The 21,885-nt window shown below is 39.1% G+C and overlaps 3 protein-coding genes across 3 annotated transcripts; all 3 read right to left on the reverse strand.

The window, feature by feature from the left end:
• Positions 1-2,396: 2,396 nt before the first annotated feature.
• LOC110713380 lies at positions 2,397-9,516 on the reverse strand. Its single transcript, XM_021891833.1, has 4 exons — positions 8,434-9,516; positions 3,165-3,372; positions 2,899-3,028; positions 2,397-2,805 (listed from the first exon to the last, which is right to left on the reverse strand). Exons 1-4 carry the CDS (start codon positions 9,321-9,323, stop codon positions 2,537-2,539), a joined length of 1,497 nt encoding a protein of 498 aa, XP_021747525.1. The 5' UTR covers positions 9,324-9,516; the 3' UTR covers positions 2,397-2,536.
• A 7,773-nt stretch (positions 9,517-17,289) lies between these two features.
• Positions 17,290-18,919, reverse strand: LOC110713480 (uncharacterized protein K02A2.6-like). Its single transcript, XM_021891924.1, has 2 exons — positions 18,631-18,919; positions 17,290-18,038 (listed from the first exon to the last, which is right to left on the reverse strand). Exons 1-2 carry the CDS (start codon positions 18,917-18,919, stop codon positions 17,290-17,292), a joined length of 1,038 nt encoding a protein of 345 aa, XP_021747616.1.
• A 1,330-nt stretch (positions 18,920-20,249) lies between these two features.
• On the reverse strand, positions 20,250-21,542 carry LOC110713481. The gene has a single exon (XM_021891925.1). It carries the CDS (start codon positions 21,540-21,542, stop codon positions 20,250-20,252), a length of 1,293 nt encoding a protein of 430 aa, XP_021747617.1.
• Positions 21,543-21,885: the final 343 nt, after the last annotated feature.

Consider the following 21,885-nt stretch of genomic DNA (forward strand, 5'->3'; position numbering starts at 1 on the left):
AATATGATTGAAGTCTGAACCTCATTATTACTATTACTTCGTTTATACGCAATTGGATGTGAAGCCTTGGAATTTGACATTAGTTATGATAATAATATGAGGAGCTTGTCCTTCAAAACCTGCTTGATATGTGTTCAGTGTTTCAAGTGCATTCCTAGCTAGATATGTTATGTGTTGTCGTGTAGATAAAATTACACTAGCTGATAAGATATATTGTCTGATAAATTATAAATCCTAGAATACCACAAAGTTCAATTTAAGTTCTCATAAACTCCTTGAATCCTTGATTAAAGTGATTTCTATTAATCAATATTTATAGGGTTACAATCAGAAACCTAATCATATTAGATAACTATACAATAGGTAAAGATAATATAAAGATAACTTTATACCAAATATATCCTAAACCTAGGAGGTGCAAATATTCTCTATCATCAGACATATCAAATGTGTATCTAATATGGTTTGAACTTTTTTTGTTTTTTTCTAATTTGATTTAATTTGATATAAACTAATTTTTTTTCTTTTCCAATTTAATTTAATTTAATTGTCAGATTTGACTAAACATTAACTTAATACGTAGTATATACAATAATCCATAAGAAAAAATAATATCAAATGGGATATTATTAGCTTTGTATTAATGTATATAATTTTAAATATATATATAAGAATATTAACAATAAATAGATTGCACATAAAATAACAATTTTTTTTGTTTTTTTTCTGATTTAGGACATGTTCACATTTACTGTACCGAGTTGAACTGAACTAAACTAACTAAATTGAGCTGAGTTGAAATGAATATTTTATGATAGAAGGAAATTAGGAGCAGAATTGAACTGAACTGATCTGATTTGAGTTGAATTGAAATTAATCTGAAGTGTACAGACCCTTAATCTCATCTAAAATAAATTGAACTAAATTGAATTGACATGTACTCTTTTTTTTTTTTTTTTTTAAACGTTACTCCATAGAGATTTTTCCTAATTAAGGTATTGGCCTAACATAACACACTGTACTTAATGACATCGGCAGTGACAATTATTTAAACTACTTCATATTGTTTATTTTAATAAAGTAGGTTAAGTTAGTTTAGCAACATTAACCTAATCATGTACTGTATAAGATGTACAAGATCTCACTGTATCAGTATTAATCCAGCTCCCACTTAATCGATTAAAATTATTTACAAAGACTAAAATAAACCCGGTCCACATTAATATTAATGTGGACCGAGTAAATATCACACTTTTTTTTGGAAGCTTTAATCACAAGCTCTTTCTTTCTTTTGTCTTTTCTGTTTGATTTTCTCAGTAATTTTTTCTCTCTCCTCCCTTGATGTTCTTTGTATTTAATTTATATTTCAACAATGGTGAAGACGAGAGGAGGTAATTCATCAAAATCAACAATGGCGGTCATAATTAGAAGTGGAATTTCATCAAATTGGAGTAAACGAAGAGGATAACGATCATCAGTTGGAGTAAACTAAATGAAAAGCGAATATATCAAACCAAATGTGATTATAAGAAATAAAAAGTGATTAAATCAAGCTAAATGTGATTATTAGAAATAAAAAGTTATTATATTAAATTAAATGTGATTATAAAAAAATAAAAAGTGATTATATCAAACTAAATGTGATTATAAAAAAAATAAAAAGGGATTATATCAAACTAAATGTGATTATAAAAAATGAAAAGTGATTATAAGAAATAAAAATGATGATATTATATCAAACTAATTGAGTTGTAAAACTAATTATACTGATACAAAACCAATTAAAAAAATAAAAATTGATTATAACAAAGGAAAACTGATTATAACAAATCTCTACACAAGCTTTTCCTCAAAAAAAAAAAAAAAAAAAAAAAAAAAAAATCTCGATCTACAATTAAGTACTCCATTATTCCAAGAAATCTTCTTGTTGATTTTCAAATTCAATTGAAAGATTATTTAAGTTTTCTAACATTACAATTAATAACAATAATCAATAAATTTTGTATAATTAGAACGAATTTTAACAAATATGTTGATGTTTACCTTCGTAATTGCTTTAAATTGCATCAAATCGAAGTTGAATAATGATTGTAATTGTACATTGTCTTCATATATATATATATATATATATATATGTTGATTTAAATCTCTTGGAATATAGGATTTGAAAAAAAAATACTGAGAGGAGAGAGAAAAAATCCCCAAAATTGTTTGAGAAGAGAGAAAATTATCCTAAATTGATTGAGAGCAGAGCAAGAGAGAAGCAGTCAATGAGGAAGTAAAAAAGAAGGACCATGGATTTTTGGCTGGGTATATGTCACTAATGGACTGATGGGCTTCGGTCCACATTAAGTTAGTGTGGACCGGGTCCATACAAGACAGATTAGAAAACAGTGTAAGAAGTAACACACTCACATTATTATTTAATGTACTCTCCTATAAATTAACAATAAGCACACACTCTATACATTAATTAAACTACAAAAATGAAAAAAAAATAATCAAATAAACTAAAATTGAAATTATATAATTAGGGTTATCCCATGTCTGTGCTCCAAATGCCCTTTGATGGTGAACTAGCTGTTATTCTGACTACTCTTTTTTTAGGTGTTTGTTGCTTCTTTTTCGTGGCAATTTCTTGAACATTTTCATTTTTCTTTAATAAGTCGGCCTTCACTATGTGATGATCCGATGTTCCCTTGGACGATATAACTGCGTATGATCCGGGAACGAATGTGTATCCGAGGTTTGGGGATGCTAGTATGTAATCCAATCTAGTTCCGTATTTACATGTACCTTGCACACCTTATGAAAATAAACAACACACGTTAGAATGTCACGAAGCCTAACAAAGAATGTGCAACAAAAATTGTTATGTAAATTAAGGGGCTTTCATACTTTGGCCTTTCGCGATCATGACTACCGATTCACATTCCCCTGCAAACTCCTTAGCATCTGTGTACTCCTTGTCCTTCAAATACCTCATCACCTCTGTTTTCGGGGTAGGCTTTCCAATTTCTTCGTAATACTATAAACATTATACACACAATTTAGTCATCTATTGCATCAAACAAATTACAATATCAACATAACAACAAATTCTAGACATTCGCTAAATAGTCCAATCCCACAATGATAAAATTGCTAAGAACAGAAATAGTTACCTTAACAATATCAGTCCATCTTTCTTGTGAATAATCACATTCTTCCAAGGAATTAAGACCTCCGGCTAAAATATGAGGTTCATTATTAGACTCGATTATTGCATTAATCTGCTTCATTCTCCAACTTTCATCTAAATGATCAAGATGAGTGCAGTAAAAATTCATTTCACCCACTTCAGGTACATCAATTGTTGTCTTTAGAACATTCCTGCATCCAAATAACATTTTTTTAATAACTTTTTTTCAGATTTATTATTATTTTTTTTTTTTAATATATTATTCAACCTTATCATATAAATTAAAATTATTTAAACATAATAAGATTAAAAAAAAACTGTATTGCTTATATCATGATATTAAAAGTAGAAGACATCATCTCAATGGTCCCATTGTCAGATGTAGTTGAAGCAGGTGAGCTGCAACAACAAAAATATATTACTAACAACCATATCCATGTAAGTCCCATCCCCAACTCAGATTTGGAAAGAGATACATAATATACTACCTATTCTTAATACTTCTTTCATTGAAGTTTCATGCATCCTAAATACATTATTTATCATTGATAAATTTAGAGCGAGTACACTTAATTTAAAACTTATATTTTGAAAAGTATATACAATGGACCTGTTTTCTTCAGCTTATTTTCAATTCATTTCAGTTCAGCTCCAAACAATTCAATTCAATTCAGTTCAGTTTCTAATTAATTTCCTTCTCTCATAAAATATTCAGTTTAATTCATTTCAACTCCAATTAGTTTAATTCAGTAAATCAAAACAGGCTATATGTCTGATCCGTTACATATTAATTACAAATTTAGAATATTTTGTCTTACAAAAGATACTTAATAATTTCATATAATATATAACGAATTAATCATCTAAATAAATCTAACAATACCCCCACAACAATATTGTTTACATAAAACTCATCAATTCTGCAATTCATCATAATATAAGTTGTAATAGATGGGGTAATGAGTCAATGTAAATTGTTGCAATAATTTAAGAGCAGGGGACAATATTGTATTAAATAAAAACTAATTTGTACTCCGTAAGTGTTAAGTTGTTAACCATTTAGCGTTACTCTTTCGGAAAGAACTTGATTACACACATAACAGTTATTTAGCATTTGAGCTGTAAGATACACCTCACCCACACTTATTTTTAATCATATTTGAGTGTGGATTTGATATTATTGACTATCTAGGGAAGCTAAACTAGTAAAGTTAATGGTAGCAAGTTGGTAAGGTATAAACTTGACTTAGGAATCAGGATAATTCTATTAATCTAATGACATAAATATTGACTTAGAATGGAATATTTGCTTCTTTTTGAAGGAAATCATGTATTCCTTCAAGAGCAATTATTTGAATCTTGAAGAATTGATTAGCACTGAGGAAAATTATAAGTTATGCCCAAATCACTTAAGTTTGAAAGCTAGTTTTTATTAGAAAACTCAACTTAGCAAAATGAATTTAAATCAACGTGTTTTCTTACAAATCACAAACATATTTTAGCAATACTTGAAGTTTAGCACAAGTCCTTCAAATGATCAATCTAACAAATTATTCCAATTGATATTCTTCTATCTTATGTTTATTTAGTTCATAGATCACATAATTAACCATAATTAAAATCTACAATTGTGATTTCATACATAAGTTTGTCAATTAAATTCTAACCCAGAAGGCCAGAAACGTACTTGATTAATATGTAGATCTTTTCAACAAATAAAAAATGTGCACATTTCTTCTCTCATTGTATCTAGTGCATGATACTACCAAGGTAGTTACTTTGCCCATGTGATTGTACACCCTAAGGCCCCCGTCGTTTCTCACCTCTCCCTTCCATGGTAATTGCTAACCAAACACATTGTTAAGGTAGACTTTATGTTTGGTCAAAAAAAGGTACTACCTTTCCCAAATTGCATGACAACTCTAATTAAGGACAATTTGTACATTGATTGCAAATTATTCTTTAAAATACCAAAAAAAAATATGATAAAGCCAACCCATTATTGGAATAAAGGATCATAAGTGGCTTTGTGGCTTTGCCTTAGACAAAACACGACGGAATTGTCCAATGCCGCGTACGTCAACTACCCTACCGTATCTACAGTTGTAATCCTCTTAATTATTTACCATTTGTTTTTGTTTTTATTATTATTATTATTATTATTATTATTATTATTATTATTATCATCATCATAGACCTAGCTGATTTTTATTAAAATGTCAAAAATTATCCCGACCTAAAGTAACACGATTTAAAGACAAAATGACTCAATCAAAATTATTTTATAGGTATAACAATATACAAACTCATATTGGTGAGGTCAAATTGGGTCAATTTTTAAAGTTAGGTCATGCTATATTAGAATATCCGTGTGAATTGATATCTGAGTCGAATATTTTTCGAATTTGATGTGATTTGAAGATTCTAATACAGAAAATCAGAAATGACTCAATCCAACTAGACCCAACATCAACCTAATTAACGACCTAAACAGCAAAATTGCGACCTCTAGATTTTTATGGTAAGTGGACCAAGTTTACAACTTGTTAATGCACATCAATTAATCCGTGACCCTTATAAAATATAAGTAGTGCGGACCAACGAAAAACTAATATGTAAATGATGACCCACAAATAAAGGACGTTACCTATCAATGTTTCTAAAAGCAAGTAATATTATGGGCTATTCAGTTCATATTTTATCGCCCATCATCTAGAAAATGTGATGACCCCTTTTTTGGCCAATTTTTTTTTTTTTTTTGAGAAGTTAGAGTTTTAGGGATTGGATTTTAGCCTCACGGAAAAGCATATATGATTAGGTAGCTTTTTTCTAAGTTGATGCTACTTTTAAGCTTGTTCTTGTTAGAATTTTGTGCCACTTTAGTTGGACAGCCAATATTCTAGCTATTGAGCATAATCACTCGTTTTCATTTTCTTATATTTATTATGTATGCCTTTATTTATAGTTGTATTAACTATTAAAACAGTTACCTATATGAATACTAGTATGATGTGAACATTAAAACTTGACATCTAAAATAAATGTATGAGTTGTGTTTGGCATACATTTTAAAATTGATATATGAATTTTTTATCAATGCATTATTAAAGTTTCAAATTAATATCCTATTAAGTACTCGTATAAGAGATTAAAGAGCTAAATGCAAAATCCATAAATTAATGAAAATAGATGATAGTATGTGGATGTTGAGAGTTTGATATTACAATTACACAAGTCATCCAATTATGCAACAATGTTATTCAGAAACTTGTAAGTATCAAGCTACTACATATTATTCATTTGATTTATTGTGTGTTCAAGACATCCTTTACACATTATGTACTATAAATGAACACTCTAGTTAGACAGAGTGTCTATTCTTTCTAGTGATTGTTTTCCTAATAGTTAAGTTGTGAAAATGAAACAAGGACAACAACAATCTACTAGCCAATACAATACTTTGTATATATATGGCAACCCCGAATTTAAAATATACAATAACACCCTTTGCTATGAATTAAAAATTTTCTTTATCATAGTTAAGTTATAATATTTTTGATATGTAAATGTAAATACAGATAAAAACAACCAACAAATTCCTAGAGGAGTCAAAAATTGAACCAACTAACCTAAAAATCCAAGTTTAGATTTCAACATGTATTGACACAATAATATAGCATGATTTAAATTTAAAATAGACCGGATTGAACTTATTCACCGAACCCGACATAGTTACCTGAATTAATACCTCTAAATTTGAGGTATATAAACAATTGTGTAATGGCACAAGTGACAATTACAAAATTCTTATCCTAGCATAGATAATCAAGGTGGAAGTAGTCTTTAGTTAACTTTCTAAGAATCTTCATGCTCAAGATTTTAAGGAAGTTATCATTACAAAAGATGCCAAAGATTAGGTACCCCTTTTCCAAAATAAAAAGTAGTAGAAGCTTTTTAGCTTGTTTACTTTGAATATATTACGGAGTACATAGTATTTGAAGAAGACAACTCCTTCAGAGGTACTGGATATTGAGATGTGCTAGACATCACCAACAAGTTTTTTTGCTACAGCTGGTGAAGACATTGACAGTTTTTCTAATTACGGATTATATTTTAATATAGAAGACCAGAATAATTAGCTAGTTTTCACACTTTGAGTTGCAAGGGTAGAGGTCGAATCTCATTCTAAGAAATTTTTTTTAATAATCTTTTACAAGTATCTTAAATAAGTCTTCTCCTAGTCACAAAAATATGGAGTAAAAAAGTTAGTGTTTAACATATGATTAAGTACCGAGTACTTTATATAGAAGCTAGGTGAATTAATAGTCACCGTGTTCCAACCCTTATAATTAATAGGTCATACAAGTTAACATACTTGCACCATTAAAATAATTCCGTCCTTTTTATTATATTCTCAACCATTCATTTTACGATTAGGATGGACGTGTTATAGTTCCATCCTTTTTACTTTCTCCGTTCTATTAATATTGCAACAATGGACTTTTTGCACTATTCATCACTCTTGTTTGACCATATAATATGAATTATACGTTAAGCAAAATAAAGTCAAGTGGGATCTTGTTGGATTCGTCTCATAAAATACTTTCACAATATCAACTTTTTATAATTTTTACTCTTACACAATTATAGATATTTAGCATATAAAAGGTGTTTCGAGATGTGTAATTTTCTTCTTGTTGCAATATTAACAGAACGGAAGAAGTATTATATTCTCAACACATACATTTTCTAAAATAGTCGGAGTACAATATAAATTTTAAAATATCAATATAAATTTTAAAATTCATAACAAAACTGTTCTTTGATGTTAACATTACTTATTCATACCCGTCAAAAAAAAAAACAATACTTATTCATAATCATTATCTTTAATCTTCTTATATGGAATATATGCAACCTTAAAAATAATTTTTTTTTTTTTTTTATTTTAGAACATTTTTTATAATTTACGAAAAACGCAGCTATACTTCAGAATATACGTAGTATTTTTTTTTTTTTGGTAATCACTAAATACTACGGAATATATTTGTGACTATTAACGACGAATATAATTATATTATTGTCACAGTAAAACTAAGGATGATAGTACAATATACCAGTCATATTAGCATATCAAAACAGAGGATAAAACAGAGAACAACAACAAAAACAAAGAATGAACCTACAAAAAAACAAACAAAAAATCTGCACATAAAACAGAGGAAAACAGAGCGTAAATTAGAAAGACAAACCTGAAATCAGTATCATCAAAAATCTTCTGAACTTTGTACTTCTTAATAGGCCATTTAGAAAGAACAGCATTTCCATATTCAGGCGCCCAACTCTCAGCAAATACATAATTCATCCCTAATGCATCAGCCAAATCCGATAACGGCTTCATTTCTCGCTCTTCCTCTGCTTTTACATCTTGTAATGCAAGTACATCTGCATCAAGCTCTCTCAGCACATCAACAATCGCTCTATTACTCCTCAAGAATCGTTCTCCTCGATCAGTAACATCTCGGCCTGTTGATAAACACCTTGTAGGCGTACTCCCCTCTTCCGCGAACCCGATTCTTCGGCTTCGCCCTAGGGATATCTCATTATCAGGCAAATTGATCGATACCCTTAATCTTGATTTTGCAAATTTCTGTTGTTTTGTTAAACAATCAGCAGCAGCATTATTATTATTGCTATTGTTGTTGTTGTTTTGGGTATTGGATTTGGTGCTTGGGTGTAGAGGAGATTGCTTGAGAATGCTTTTAGGGCGATCATTTAATGATTTAGCCTTGAAGCTTTGAGAGGGACGTTTTTGGAATCTGGAAAAATCGTCGGAGTTTGGTACGACGGCGGGTGCCATAGAAAAAAGGGCAGCATTGAATGTAGCGATTCGGATTGGTTTTCGAGTATTACTCATTTGAGTGTTTGGGTACACAGTCGCGTGTTTTGGGTTCAGTGGCTTCAACTGAATGTTATCATTGTTATTATTATGGTTATCATTATAGTGGTTAAAATGAGGGTCGAAGTTCGAGTCGGGTTTAGGGAATTTTTTTATGACGATTTTGGGGTTGGAGTGACGGCGGGAGGACCACCGGAGACGGTGGCAGAGGAGGCGAAGGTTTTTGTTGAGGAGTTTGAGCATTTTAGGGAGTGGTGTGGTGTGGTGGGGTTTTAGAAATGTGGGTAGTATGATTGTGGAAAAAGAGAGAGAAAGAAAGTGTGTGGTGACTGGTGAGGAACTTGAGAATCGGAGTAAATGGAATGAATTTTGGGTTACAACTTACAAGTGTTGTGCGCTAAATAGTAAGGTACTATTAACTACGGAGTAGTATTAAGGTTTATAGTGGTAATTCTTTTTTTATATAAAAATAAAAAATATATAAATAAATATACCTAACTCTTTCATCTGTTTTGACTTTTTGACTATTGACTGCTTCACACCTTTAAGGCTTTACCTTCACCTGTACGTAATAGGCCTATGCTAGATTACCCAAACTTCGGAAGTATATACGAGTACAGAGTTCTTCCGTATTTCAACTTGATGTTCGCTATTAGAAAAACAAAATATTAACGACTTGTTTGACATTGTTTTTTTTTTTCAATTTTAATTTTTTTTTTTGAACAAAAAACCAAAAACAAGAAACAAGAAAAAATTGTTTCCACTTTTCCGTTGCCACTTTTCAAAATTATCATGATTGTAATAAGTTTGACTAATTTATGATTCATTATTCTTTTTTTTTCAAAAAAAATTTATATTTCATTATATGACATGTATCATATGATTTAAAAAAATAAGAAACCAAAAAACAAAAAACAACAATGATGCCAAACAAACCCTTAAAACTTGGGTTGTTAATGTTAGGGTTGTTTAATTTTGTTAAATTTGTTTTATCTATTTTTAATATTAATTGTTAAATATAAATGAAGTATGACTTTGATTAATGAAAAGTAGAGTTGTTAGCTTTTGACCTGAACCGTTAAATCCGACTGTTTCGAACCGATTTGAAAGGGAACTGAACTGTTTAAAACCCGTTTTTTGGAAACCGAAAACTGACCTGACCCAATTTTTCCAACCCGAAACTGAATTGAACCGAATTTGTGCAAACCGTTACTAACCCGACCCGTTATCAAGCCAAACCGTTACAACCCGAAACTGAAAGCAACCAAACTGATTACGTTTAAACCCAGTAGTAACCCGACCCGTTTTAAACCGAAAACCGTTAAAACCCGATAAAAATCCGATAAACCTAAATCGTTCCAACCCGTAACCCGTTGTGACCGAACCGTTTACGACCCGCAACCCGTTGTGACCGAACTGTTTTAAACATGTAACCTGTTATGACTGAGTCATTTACAACCTGTTACCCAATATGTTTATGATCTAATCTGTTTCATCCCACTACTCGATAAACCCAACTTATTTATGACTTGACTTGATTATAACATGACTCGTTCCTACCCGTTATTTGACTAATTCGACTCGATAATCATCCGACTCAATTTTAACCCGATATGATTTGATTAGAAACCCGCTTCAAATTGGGTAAACTCGTTTTCAAACCAACCAAGTTCAATCTAAACCAATTATAACATGAAACGATAATGATTGTACCCGATTTCACCCGATCTGATTTGAACTGAAACCCATTTTCGAACCGACCCAGTTAAACCCAAACTGATTATGACCCGAACCAATTATGACCCGAACTGTTTTTGACCGAAACCCACATTAAACGGGCTAAACCCGTTTTTCAAACCGACCCGGTTCAACCCAAATTGATTATGACCCGAATCGACTAGAACCCGTCCCGATAAGGACCCGATCCGAAGAGAAACTGCAATTAAAAAAACCAAACCGAACTGACCCGATAATTTTCAAAACCGACCCAAATTGACCCGTTTATTATTTCAACCCGTTATAAACCGACCCATTATAACCCGAAACTGATAAACCCAACCCAAACCCGAACTTTTTAACCAAATTGACACCCCTACTGAAAAGTAGATTAGTATCGAATGCAAAATAGGAGAGATTGTTATTACTTATATACTCTAGGTGCACCGTACATCCAATTAAGAACATGTTTGGTTCACCTTATTTTTGTTTATCTGAATTTATCTGACCTGGTCTTGTCTAGTCTTGTTTCGAGTGTTTTTTGGATTTCCTTGGATACTGGTCACGCTCTCCTGGCAACGAGACGGTCCGACCTGCAAAAAAACGAATATTCCGGTTGTCGGAATATTCGCCTCCGAAGATCAAGTTAGTGATCGGAACGGAAAAGGCTAGAGAGAGAAAGTAGAGAGAAGTTGGAGCTATTTAATGCTCTTTTTGTTGTAATGTCTTAATCCACCCCTCCCATCATGAATGATTGGGGTATTTATAAGGGTGGGATTCGTGCCCCATTCTAGGGTTTGTACTGTAGAATTGCGTGACGTGATTGGCTACGCAATCAGTGAATGCCACGTGTTACTTTGGGGGCGTCGTTTTACGGCTTTCATTGATGTCTCTCGGGATTTGGGCCCTGACGTTATTAGGCCTCTTTTGCGTGCTGATATTAGGGGAACACATGCCCTAAACACGTGGCATCTTCTTGTAACGACACGTGTCACCCATTAACTAGGCCACGTGTCGCTACGAGATTGGCCTGAACCGTTGAGTGCCCTTAAGCTAGACGCGTGGCATATTCCCATAGTGACACATGTCACCCTATAACTAGGCCACGTGTCACTACGGGACTGGTCCACGTATACAGGGTATTTTTACCCTCAACATTTGCTCCTCAGAGGGGGTGGCTCGTACGCTTACAGGCCGGCTCCTCTGACCTCAAATAGACTTGGGGCGTACGAGCGCATTAGGGTTTCGATAGGCGGCTTTTGTCCGCCTGAAAATTTAGAGCGAACGCCCATCTTTACGGATAGCGCGGACAACGGTAGGCCATATCGTTTGCGGCCGTCTTGCTATTGCGGGGGGAGCTTTAGCTCTGTTTTCTTATCCGTTTATTTTCGAACGTGCCGTTATTAGGCGGTCTTCTTTTCCGCGTATTCTAACGGCGTTGTTCTTTGCCCCTTCAAATTCTAGGTTAAATTTTCAAATTATAACCGTTCAATTTTGTTAGGCGAGAAAGATGATTTTACCGTCTTACCCCCATAAATTTTGCCTATATATACAAGGGGTTTGACCTCATTTTCACACTTTGGAACTTTGCATTTTCTAGAGAGAAGTCAAAGCTTCTAGAGAGAGAAAGTGCCACTTTCCTTGAATCTTCAAGAGCTCCGCCGTGCCTTTGAGTTTTCCGGGCACATTCTTTGAGTTTTCCGGTCAACCATCAAGACTTTCAAGTTTTCTACATGTACAGAGGTAGGCCACCTGTTTTCTTTTTCTTGCATTTTTATTTCTTTATTCTTCATTTAAAATCTGGCTCAACATTCGGCTTCGTCCGTTTCTCCTCATGAGATCGGCCGTTCGCCTGGGACTGAGGAGTCTAGAGTGGACGGAGAAGAGTTGTCTCCTTCGTGGAGTGGGTCCATTTCTAGTGCGTACCAACTCACTTCCACCCATTCTTCTCTGTCCCTGCAGTCGAACATGGAAAGAACAATGCAGACGTACGATCGTCATGCGGCCAGAAATCCAGACGATAGTCTGGTGAACCCTAGGCCTCCTTATGACCCTAACAACCCTAACTTAGAAACGCCTTCTACTACTCCTACAACCGCTTCCACGGGAACTCACTGCTCGGCCGTGGAAGTAACTTCTTCTTTTGAGGAGCGCCAAAGAACTCAGGGCGCTTCTGCTGCAGGGGGGAACGTCCGGGCAAACTCCGGTATTAATGTTCCCCCAATATGCCAACTCGGTCATGGATGGGGCCGAGTTGCTACTCTGTGAAGGACCTCCTTCCTCTTCTCGGGCGGACGCTGATCCGTCCGTCCCTACTCCCTCAGAACTCTATCTCCAATATGGCAGGTCGGACAGGCCAAGGACTGGGGTCTCAATTAATGAACCGTCTGACCTACCTCCTCGCAGAGCTTCTCCTACTGGAAGTCAGGCGTCCGGTGCCAAGGACAAAGGCAAAAGGCCCCTAATTCATGAACTCACCACCTCTTCCTGGGGCGGTCGTAGTTCTAGGAGTCGGAGCTCAGCAGAGGCAGCCGATCTGGATAAAGTGTTGTCCTCTGAGTTTGGGAGTGTTCCTCAACAAGAGGAGGAAGAGGTCGAGAAAACGGCCGAGGGTGAAACGGCAGCCGCTGAGGGCGAGGAGGCGGCCGAGGAGGATGTTGCCAATATTGACAACTTCAAGGATCTGTTCGCCTGTATAGTGGGTAGCACAGCCTTGGGCTACCTGAACTACAAATTTGAGACGTACAAGGCATTCCTCCACCTTGGGGAGGGATTCGAGATTCAGCCTCCAAGGAAGTCACGCGCTGTGGCTTCTTGGGAGGAAGAGAGGCCGCGCCAAAGGTCCTTTAGTGTCTATAGGGCGGCCTTAGATGTCGGACTACGCTTTCCTCTCCACCCTTTCGTCCGCACCATCATGGACGAATACGACATTGCCCTCTTCCAGCTGATGCCGAACAGCTGGTTGAACGTTTTTGGGTATTTGGTGACGTGCATCTGCAAAGGCTTCAAGCCAGACTTTGCAGTCTTCTGTGAGATGCACTCACTAACCAAGCTGGGCACAGATATGGACGGCTGGTTCATTCTGAGCTCCACTAGAGACTACATGATGGTGGTTGACCGCGTTTCCAAATGGCGTGACTAGAAGCACCGATTCTACCGCATCAAGACCAAAGATGTTGAATTTAACTTGCGGATGAATCGGTTCAATGCTGAACCAATTCAGCTTGGACGCGGGGACCTTAAGCCTGATAAGCCACCCGTCCACCCCAGTCAAGAGTACTAGCTTGAATATTTCAAGGTCAAGAGGGTGAAAAGGAACGGCAAAACTGAGTGCGTTCCAAGTAACTAGGTCCCTTTATCCAGCTGGCTTCGGGATCCCACATCTATGTCCGCCTATGGCCTGTACAAGAACCTGCCCCAAAGTGGACGCATGGACATATATTTTTACACATACATAGGTCATTTGAATTTGAAGGATTTTCTAACACTTTTTCCTTTTCTTTTTCAGCTGAGGCGTAAAAAATGCTGGACTCAGAGCAGAAAGGGGATGTGAATATGTCGGAGATTGACTTGGCCCGCTACAAGGCTCGTCAAAAGCTGTACGAGCAATATAAAGAAGTAAGTATATTCACCTCCATTTCTTCTTTTCGTCCGTGTTGGGATGCTTGGAAGGTCCTCCCTTCCGGGTTCCCACGGACGTATTCCTGCGTCCGTGTAGGCATTACGGAAGAGATCTTCTTCCTAACTAGACACGGCCACTCAATTGTATTATCTTGTTCTCTTTTCGCTAACTTTTGCCTCTTCAATTGTCAACTCCGACCCCTAGGTCCAAACGGAAGCAGGCGTCCCCTGCCTCCAAGGCGGACAAGGACGGTAGGGCATCCAAGCAAAGGAAGACGGTCGCATCCAAGACCACTTCCACCTCTGCGGCCAACACCACGTCGCGGACTGTCACTAAGCAGTCCAAAGGAGAACAACCCCGGCTGAGTGATAGCGGGGCCTCCAAGTCCATGGGTCCGGCCGCCATGCCGGTTCATGACAAGTCCGAGAAATCGGACGATAGGGGTAGTCGACCTCGGCAAAACCAACCGGGCCAGAAGTGACTCCGCCCGTACAAAGAGTCAACGAATCTGATTGGCTTGAAGCCTCTCAGTCGGCCAGCGATCAGCCTGGTCGGACGGGGGAGGAGGGTGACGAGCCTGCGTCGCCCCCGTCATTCACCTTCAATCTTCCTACCCCTCCAAGCTTCTCTGACGGTCAGTCCGAGTAACTTTGAATTCTCTACTTCGCTCTTTACAAGTCCGATTAAACCTAAGCTAAAATTTTATTTTTGCGCCTTTGCACAGACATTGCAGAGGAGCTGCACATGAAGCTGCCCGACCAATCCCTTACAGGCGCGGACCGGAAGGCCATGAGGGAGGCCATGGTCAGGGCGGTCCCTGCTGAGCAGCGAGACAAGCTGCGAGGGATCCATGAGGGCTTCCTAGGCCCAATGATCAACTGCAGTGTCGAGGTAATTTCTCTCTCAACTGTCATACTTAGTCAATTTTTCAATCTTATTTTGCTAACACGTTTTCCCTGTACGCAGCTCTTCCTGCGGTTGAATGCCTTCCTTGAATGGAAGGACAAGGAGAATGAAAGGCTGAAGCATGCCTGGGCCTAGATTCAGAAGACCCAGGATGCCATTACTGGGGGAAACGACCGTCTAGCGCCGATATTTCGAAACCCAAATCAACGCGCTGTCCGACAAGGCGGCGAGGCAGGCTGAAGATTTGGTGAGGGATCAGGCCCTCCTGGACGGCCAGCGCTGAAGGGAAGGATTCGAGGCCTCCGAGAAGCTTAGAAGTGATGTGGCCTTGGCCCAGAAACACTTGAAAGAGGCCTTAGACAAGGCGGGTGTTCTCAAGGCCGAGGTGGAAAGTTTAAAGAAGTCCGTTGAGGACTTAACTCTCCAGCTGCAAACACCTGGGGCCCCTAGTGCGGATGAGGTCGTCTGCATTGAACAGAATGCTAAGGACAGGATGAAGAGCCACTTCTTTGAGGCTTTTGAGCTTATGGTGGACGAGGGCGAGGCGACCTTTTATCAAGAACGCTTCACCAAACGTCTCAACTTTGTTTGCCTCAGAGAAGAGGCTAAGAAGGCCGGGCAGCCTTCTCCTGAGCTGGACGTCACGCCAACTACCTCAGAAGAGGAGGAAAACGAAGAAGTGGCGGCCAGCAAAGACGGTGAAGCTGAGAGCAAGGAGACGCCTGCTGAGGATGTGTCCCTTGCCGCCGTTCAAGAGCCCGGCCCAGGCCAGAGTCCAGCTTCTACCCCAGCGGCCCCTTAATTTCAGCTCTTTTCTGCCTTAGTTAATTTTTATTTTATTTATCTACTGCCTCTCCGTGCGGTTTTATGGAAAGTACTTTGCTGCCCTTTGAGCGGTCTTTTATTAATCCAAGTTTTTTATTATGCTTCATACTTTGCAAATTTTGCACTTAACAAGTTTTTGCTTTTTCGTACGCGTACTTTTTCACGTTTTTGTATCCTCGTACAATTTGGGGGGTATGCCCCTTTATTCGGCGTTAGCCTAATCCATATTTTAAGTGGTTTGATTTACTTGGTAGAATTTATACCTTGGGGGGTATGACTACTAGTAAGTTAATCAAATCATAGTAATGATTGCCCTTGGACTAAGTGATATGCCGAATCAACACATTATTAGGCCGTTCAATTAGCGTTATGTGAGTTTGTCCGTTGAAACTATCGCTTGGACGCGCTCAAAAAATTTCAAGTATGATCTTAAATTAAAATTTCTAAGTTTGGCTGGGCTAGAATGCCTAGGTATGCCCTTGCCCCATTAGAGGGATTTCATAGGGTACCTTACCTTTTCCATCCGCCTCACTGAGGGATGGACGTATACATGCGACTTAGGGTCAAGTCGCTCGTTTTTATTTTATTTAATTTATTTTATTCTGCGATCGGGTTGCTGTGTTGCAAACAACCTAATCACAAATTTCACGCGGCATTTCTGTGTAGACTATGACCGGGCAAATAAGCATAAATAGAATGGAAAATAATATAACAATGTTTGACTTTTCATTAATTTGTCAAAATTACATTATTGTGGTCGTACGACTTACATTGCTCGGTCAACAGACCTAGCTGTATATACAGCTTTTGGCTAAGTACTTAAACATAATATTTCTTCAAATTGTCACTGTTCCATGTACGCGGAATAGGTCGGCCGTTCATGGCTTCAAGTCGGTAAGTCCCATCTCGGACTTCTTCCCTGACTTGATACGGCCCTTCCCAGTTTGGGGTCAGCTTTCCATCTTCATTTGCTCGTCCCACAGCCTCCATCTTCCTTAGGACCAGATCTCCCAATTTTAGCGGCCGCTTTGACACTCGGCGATTGTATGCCCTTGTCATCCTTAGGCGATAGATTTCGTGTCTAAGCGCCGCGTTGCCCCTAGCTTTAGGAAGGAAGTCTAGGGCGGTCTTCATGGCTTCCTAATTAGCCGCTTCATCATATAGCATCACCCTAAGGGTGGACTCATACATCTCAATTGGGAGGACAACCTCGGCGCCATAGAACAAGAAGAATGGAGTTTCTCCTGTGGAGCTCTTGGCCATGGTTCGTATGGACCATAACACATTAACCAACTCATCAGCCCATAAGCCGCCTGCCCTTTTAAGCTCGCGCTTAATTCCATTGGAGATCAACTTATTGTATGCCTCTACTTGGCCATTGGCTTGTGGTCGGCCGACTGAAGAAAAGCAATGAGCTATGCCTTGGTCCTCCAACCATCCTTTAAGTTGAGGCGTTTCAAACTGAGGTCCGTTGTCAAACACCATAGACTGAGGTACGCCAAAGCGTGTAATGATACTCTTCCATATGAAGTCTGAAACATCCGTCCACTTGATGCCCCGTACAGCCTCAGCCTCCACCCACTTTGTGAAGTATTCTACTGCTACAAACACATAACACCTTTGACTAGATGCTGGTGTGTACGGTCCTAAAATATCCATTCCCCATTTGGAAAAAGGGAGCGGACTACTGATGGCCGACAGACTGTTGGCGGGGCGGTGGATCAAGGTTGCAAATCTCTGGCACTTGTCACATTTCTTTACCATTTTCATGGCGTCCGACTTTAAGCTCGGCCAGTAGTAGCCCAGATGAGCAGCCTTTTCAGCCAAGGCTCGTCCTCCAATATGAGAGTCGCACTGCCCCTGGTGAAGATCGTCCAGGACATAATATCCTTTTTCAGGAGTAATACACTTCAGGTACGGCTTCACAAATGCTTTTTTAAACAACTCCCCCTGCTTCATTTCCAACCAAGCCGCTCTCTTTTTCATCAGCCAGCTCTCTTTGGGATCGGCCGGGAGTAATCCATCCTTTGGATAAGATATGATCCCGTCCATCCAAGTGGAGCTTCTATCAATGATATGTATCGCCTCGGCATCAATACTCCTTCTCTCCTTCACCTCACAAAATACCGACTTGGGGGTATCACATGATCCTGAGGATGCTAATTTAGAGAGGACATCCGCCTGATGATTGGACGAACGGGGAACTTGTTGTAGAGTAAAATGATCCAGGCCCTTAGCCTCCTCTTTTACAATTTTTCAGGTATTTCATCATAGCCGGCTCCCTTGCCTCGAATTCTCCATTCACCTGGCCGACGACAAGTAGAGAGTCCGAGCTTACATCAATTTTTGTTGCTCCTGCCGCCTTACACATTCTAAGGCCGGCTAGGAGGGCTTCATACTCGGCCTCATTATTGCAGGCTTGAAACTGAAATCTCAGAGCGTATTCAAACTTATCTCCCTCAGAAGACTGACATATGACACCTGCACCACACCCGGTAGCTGTTGCACTACCATCCACGAACACCTTCCAGACCTGGTCTCCGGCCGGTTGTAGATCCGGCCGAGTCATCTCAGCTAAAAAATCAGCAAAGGCCTGCCCCTTGATTTCTTTTCTTGGCTCAAACGTGATGTCAAAGCCTCTCATTTCCAAGGCCCACTTCAGCATACGGCCACTTGCCTCTAGAGTTATAAATGGCTTCTTCGGGGGTTGGTCCGTGTAGACCACAATTGAATATGTCAAAAAGTATGGCCGCAGCTTTTTCGATGCCATGTACAATGCCAAGACAAATTTTTCAATAGGGGATGCCTCAGCTCAGCGTTGTGAAGTACATGGCTGATAAAGTAGACTGGAACTGGTGTCCGTCCCGTTCAGCAAGCAAGACGGCACTTAGAGAGTGTTTAGAGATGGCGAGATAGATAAATAGCTTCTCACTCTTGAGTGGACTGACGAGCCGAGGCAATGTATGAAGGTGGCATTTTAGCTGTACGAATGCTTCCTCGGCCTCTTCTGTCCATTCAAACATGGCTTTATTTTTTATGGTTTGAAAGAAATAACGGCACTTATCCTCTGATCTTGACAGAAATCTACCAAGTGCTGCTAAACAGCCGGTCAATCTTTGTACTTCTTTAATCGTCCTTGGTGACTTCATGTCCAGGACAGCTTGAATCTTTTCAGGGTTGGCCTCAATTCCACGCTGATCAATTAAAAATCCGAAAAATTTACCGGACTCAACACCAAAGACACATTTCTTTAGATTTAACATCATCTTATGCCGCCTGAGTTACGTAAAAGTTTCTCGCAAATCCTTCAGATGGTCGCCCGACTCTTTTGACTTGACAATCATGTCATCAATGTACGCCTCCATATTTTGGCCGAGCTGATCTCTGAAGACTGTATTAACAAGTCGTTAAAAGGTAGCCGAGGCATTCTTAAGGCTGAATGGCATAACTTTGTAACAGTACAACCCCTGCTCAGTTACGAACGCTGTTTTCTCTTGATCTTCTTCCCATAATGGAATTTGATGGAATCCGGAGTATGCGTCCATAAAACTCATCAGGGCATGCCCAACCGTTGAATCAACTAGGCGGTCGATTTTGGGCAAGGGAAAGCTATCCTTAGGGCATGCCTTGTTAAGATCGGTGTAATTCACACACATTCTCCAAGTTCCATTCGGCTTCTTCACAAGAACCACATTGGCTACCAAGTCTGGGTAATAACATTGCCGAATGAAACCGACGTCTAGCAGCTTTTTAACTTCAGCTGCAGCCGCCTGATTCCTCTCTTCTCCATGATTCCTCTTCTTCTGGCGGACAGGCTTAATGGCTGGATTTACAGCCAGCTTATGCACGGCCAGGTCAGGGTTTATTTCTGGCATCTCACCAACATCAAATGCAAATACATCTTTGAACTCTCTCAACAATTGAATTAACTCATCCCCAAGCACACCCAAAGCTATAGTGCCCACACTAACCGTCCGACCTGGTTGATCGGGGTCAAGCACTATATCTTGGTGACTGCCGGCCGGCTGGGGTCGTAACTCATCTGGCCAACCGACAATCATTAGCTGTTATGCTTGTTCTATCTTGGCCGCCTTACGCTTCTAGATGACCTGGTGTGCTAGGAGTGAGGTTCCTTCTTCTTTTGGCTCGGACACCTTTGGTCCGCGCGCTGTAGGCTTAACCGCCAACTGATTACATTCCTTTGCCATTTTCTGACTCCCTTGGATTGTTCCTATTTTTCCGTCCGTCCTCTCGAACTTTAGCAGCATTAGGTGAGGTACAATGACTGCTTTGGCTACAGTCAGTGTAGGTCGATCGAGTATGATATTATATCCAGTCAGCTCTTTCACAACCAAGAAGCAGACAACCATATCTCTTCCTTCCCCTTTTTGCCCAAAGCGGACGGGTAAATCTATCCGCCTCACCGAGTGGATAACACTCCCCCCAAATCCGACCAACGGGTGAGTGATGTCCTGGAGAGCATCCTCTGGGAAGCTTAGATTCTTCAAGGCGGCCAGGCTGATGATGTCAATCGTGCTACCCGTGTCAATCAATATTCGTCTGACCTTCAAATTGGCTATCTTCATAATGAATACCATGGGATCATTGTGCATAGCCTTGACCTCCCCCCGATCACCCTCACTGATGATTACTTCGGGGAAGGGTTCGGCCTTTACTGAGTCCATTTGCATCACCTTTCCCAAGTTCCGGGCGTCCTGCTTGATCCCTTTTATAGTTGGGCCGCCTGAGGCAAATCCCCCTGATATCACAGCCACAAAGCCTGAGTTAGTGCTATTCCCATCATCCTCCTTGTCTTTATTCTTATCATTCTTCTGTCTTTGCTTGGACGTGTTGTTTGTCCGTGTGTAGGTGAATTTGGACTTCATCACATAAGAATTCAGCATGCCCTTCTCGGCTAGCTTGTCCAGCAATCTCTTCAAGTTGATGCAATCGTTTGTGTCATGCCCCACGTCCTTGTGGTAATGACAGTACTTATTCTTGTTTCTGTACTGAGCCGGGCCTTTCAGTGGTTGTGGCTTTTCAAACTCAAACTTATCCTTGATTTCCATCAAGATAGAATAACAGTCCTTGTTGAATTCAAACTGAGGCTCGTACGTCTTGACCTTCTTGGACTTCTGCGGCTGGGCATCAGCCACCCAGTCTTCTATTCTCTTTATTCCTTCTTTCTTTTGGCCGGTCGAGTCTTGCTGAGAAAGTTTCTTCTCAGCCCCCTTGGTCGGCGCTTCTGCTTTTGTGAGTGAGAAAAAGTTCTCCGCTTCAATATAAGCTTCGGCTTCCCGCAAAACACATGCGTATGTCCGAATCTTTTTCCTTACCAGGTCAAATTTAAAACCATTGTGCCTTAATCCCCGGAGAAATTCAGAGTAAGCCATTTCATCTGGCAGATTATGAATTTGGGCTTTTTCTTGGTTAAATCGTTGGACGTACGAGCGTAGGCCCTCATTCTTCCCTTGGACGATTGTCGCCAAATTAAGGCTAGTCTTTCGAGGCGGTATGTTGTATGAAAAATTTCCCACAAACAGCAAACAGAGGGTAGTGTTCTTCTAGGTTGCCCGTACCATCATAGGCTCCCACAAGTACACTCCTCACCGTTGGCGGCTGAGGGGCAGTTAAAACATCTTGTGAAAACGGAGGCGGCTTATCTCCCAGATTTAGTAGGCGCATCTTCCAATCGATGGGTTGTGGCTGCACGGGCGGTCCAGCTAAGTAGGGAGC

This window comes from Chenopodium quinoa, unplaced genomic scaffold (assembly GCF_001683475.1).
Source record: "Chenopodium quinoa cultivar QQ74 unplaced genomic scaffold, ASM168347v1, whole genome shotgun sequence".
Lineage (NCBI taxonomy): Eukaryota > Viridiplantae > Streptophyta > Magnoliopsida > Caryophyllales > Amaranthaceae > Chenopodium > Chenopodium quinoa.

Coding starts and splice junctions, on each gene's coding strand:
- LOC110713380 (XM_021891833.1), bottom strand. CDS start 9,323: ATGCTCAAACTCCTCAACAAAAACCTTCGCCTCCTCTGCCACCGTCTC. Junction 3,373..8,433: donor TTTGATGATACTGATTTCAG/GTTTGTCTTTCT, acceptor ATTTGGATGCAG/GAATGTTCTAAAGACAACAA. Junction 2,806..2,898: donor CATGATCGCGAAAGGCCAAA/GTATGAAAGCCC, acceptor TATTTTCATAAG/GTGTGCAAGGTACATGTAAA.
- LOC110713480 (XM_021891924.1), bottom strand. CDS start 18,919: ATGGCATCGAAAAAGCTGCGGCCATACTTTTTGACATATTCAATTGTG. Junction 18,039..18,630: donor AGCTACCGGGTGTGGTGCAG/GTGTCATATGTC, acceptor CTCCTGAAAAAG/GATATTATGTCCTGGACGAT.
- LOC110713481 (XM_021891925.1), bottom strand. CDS start 21,542: ATGGCTTACTCTGAATTTCTCCGGGGATTAAGGCACAATGGTTTTAAA.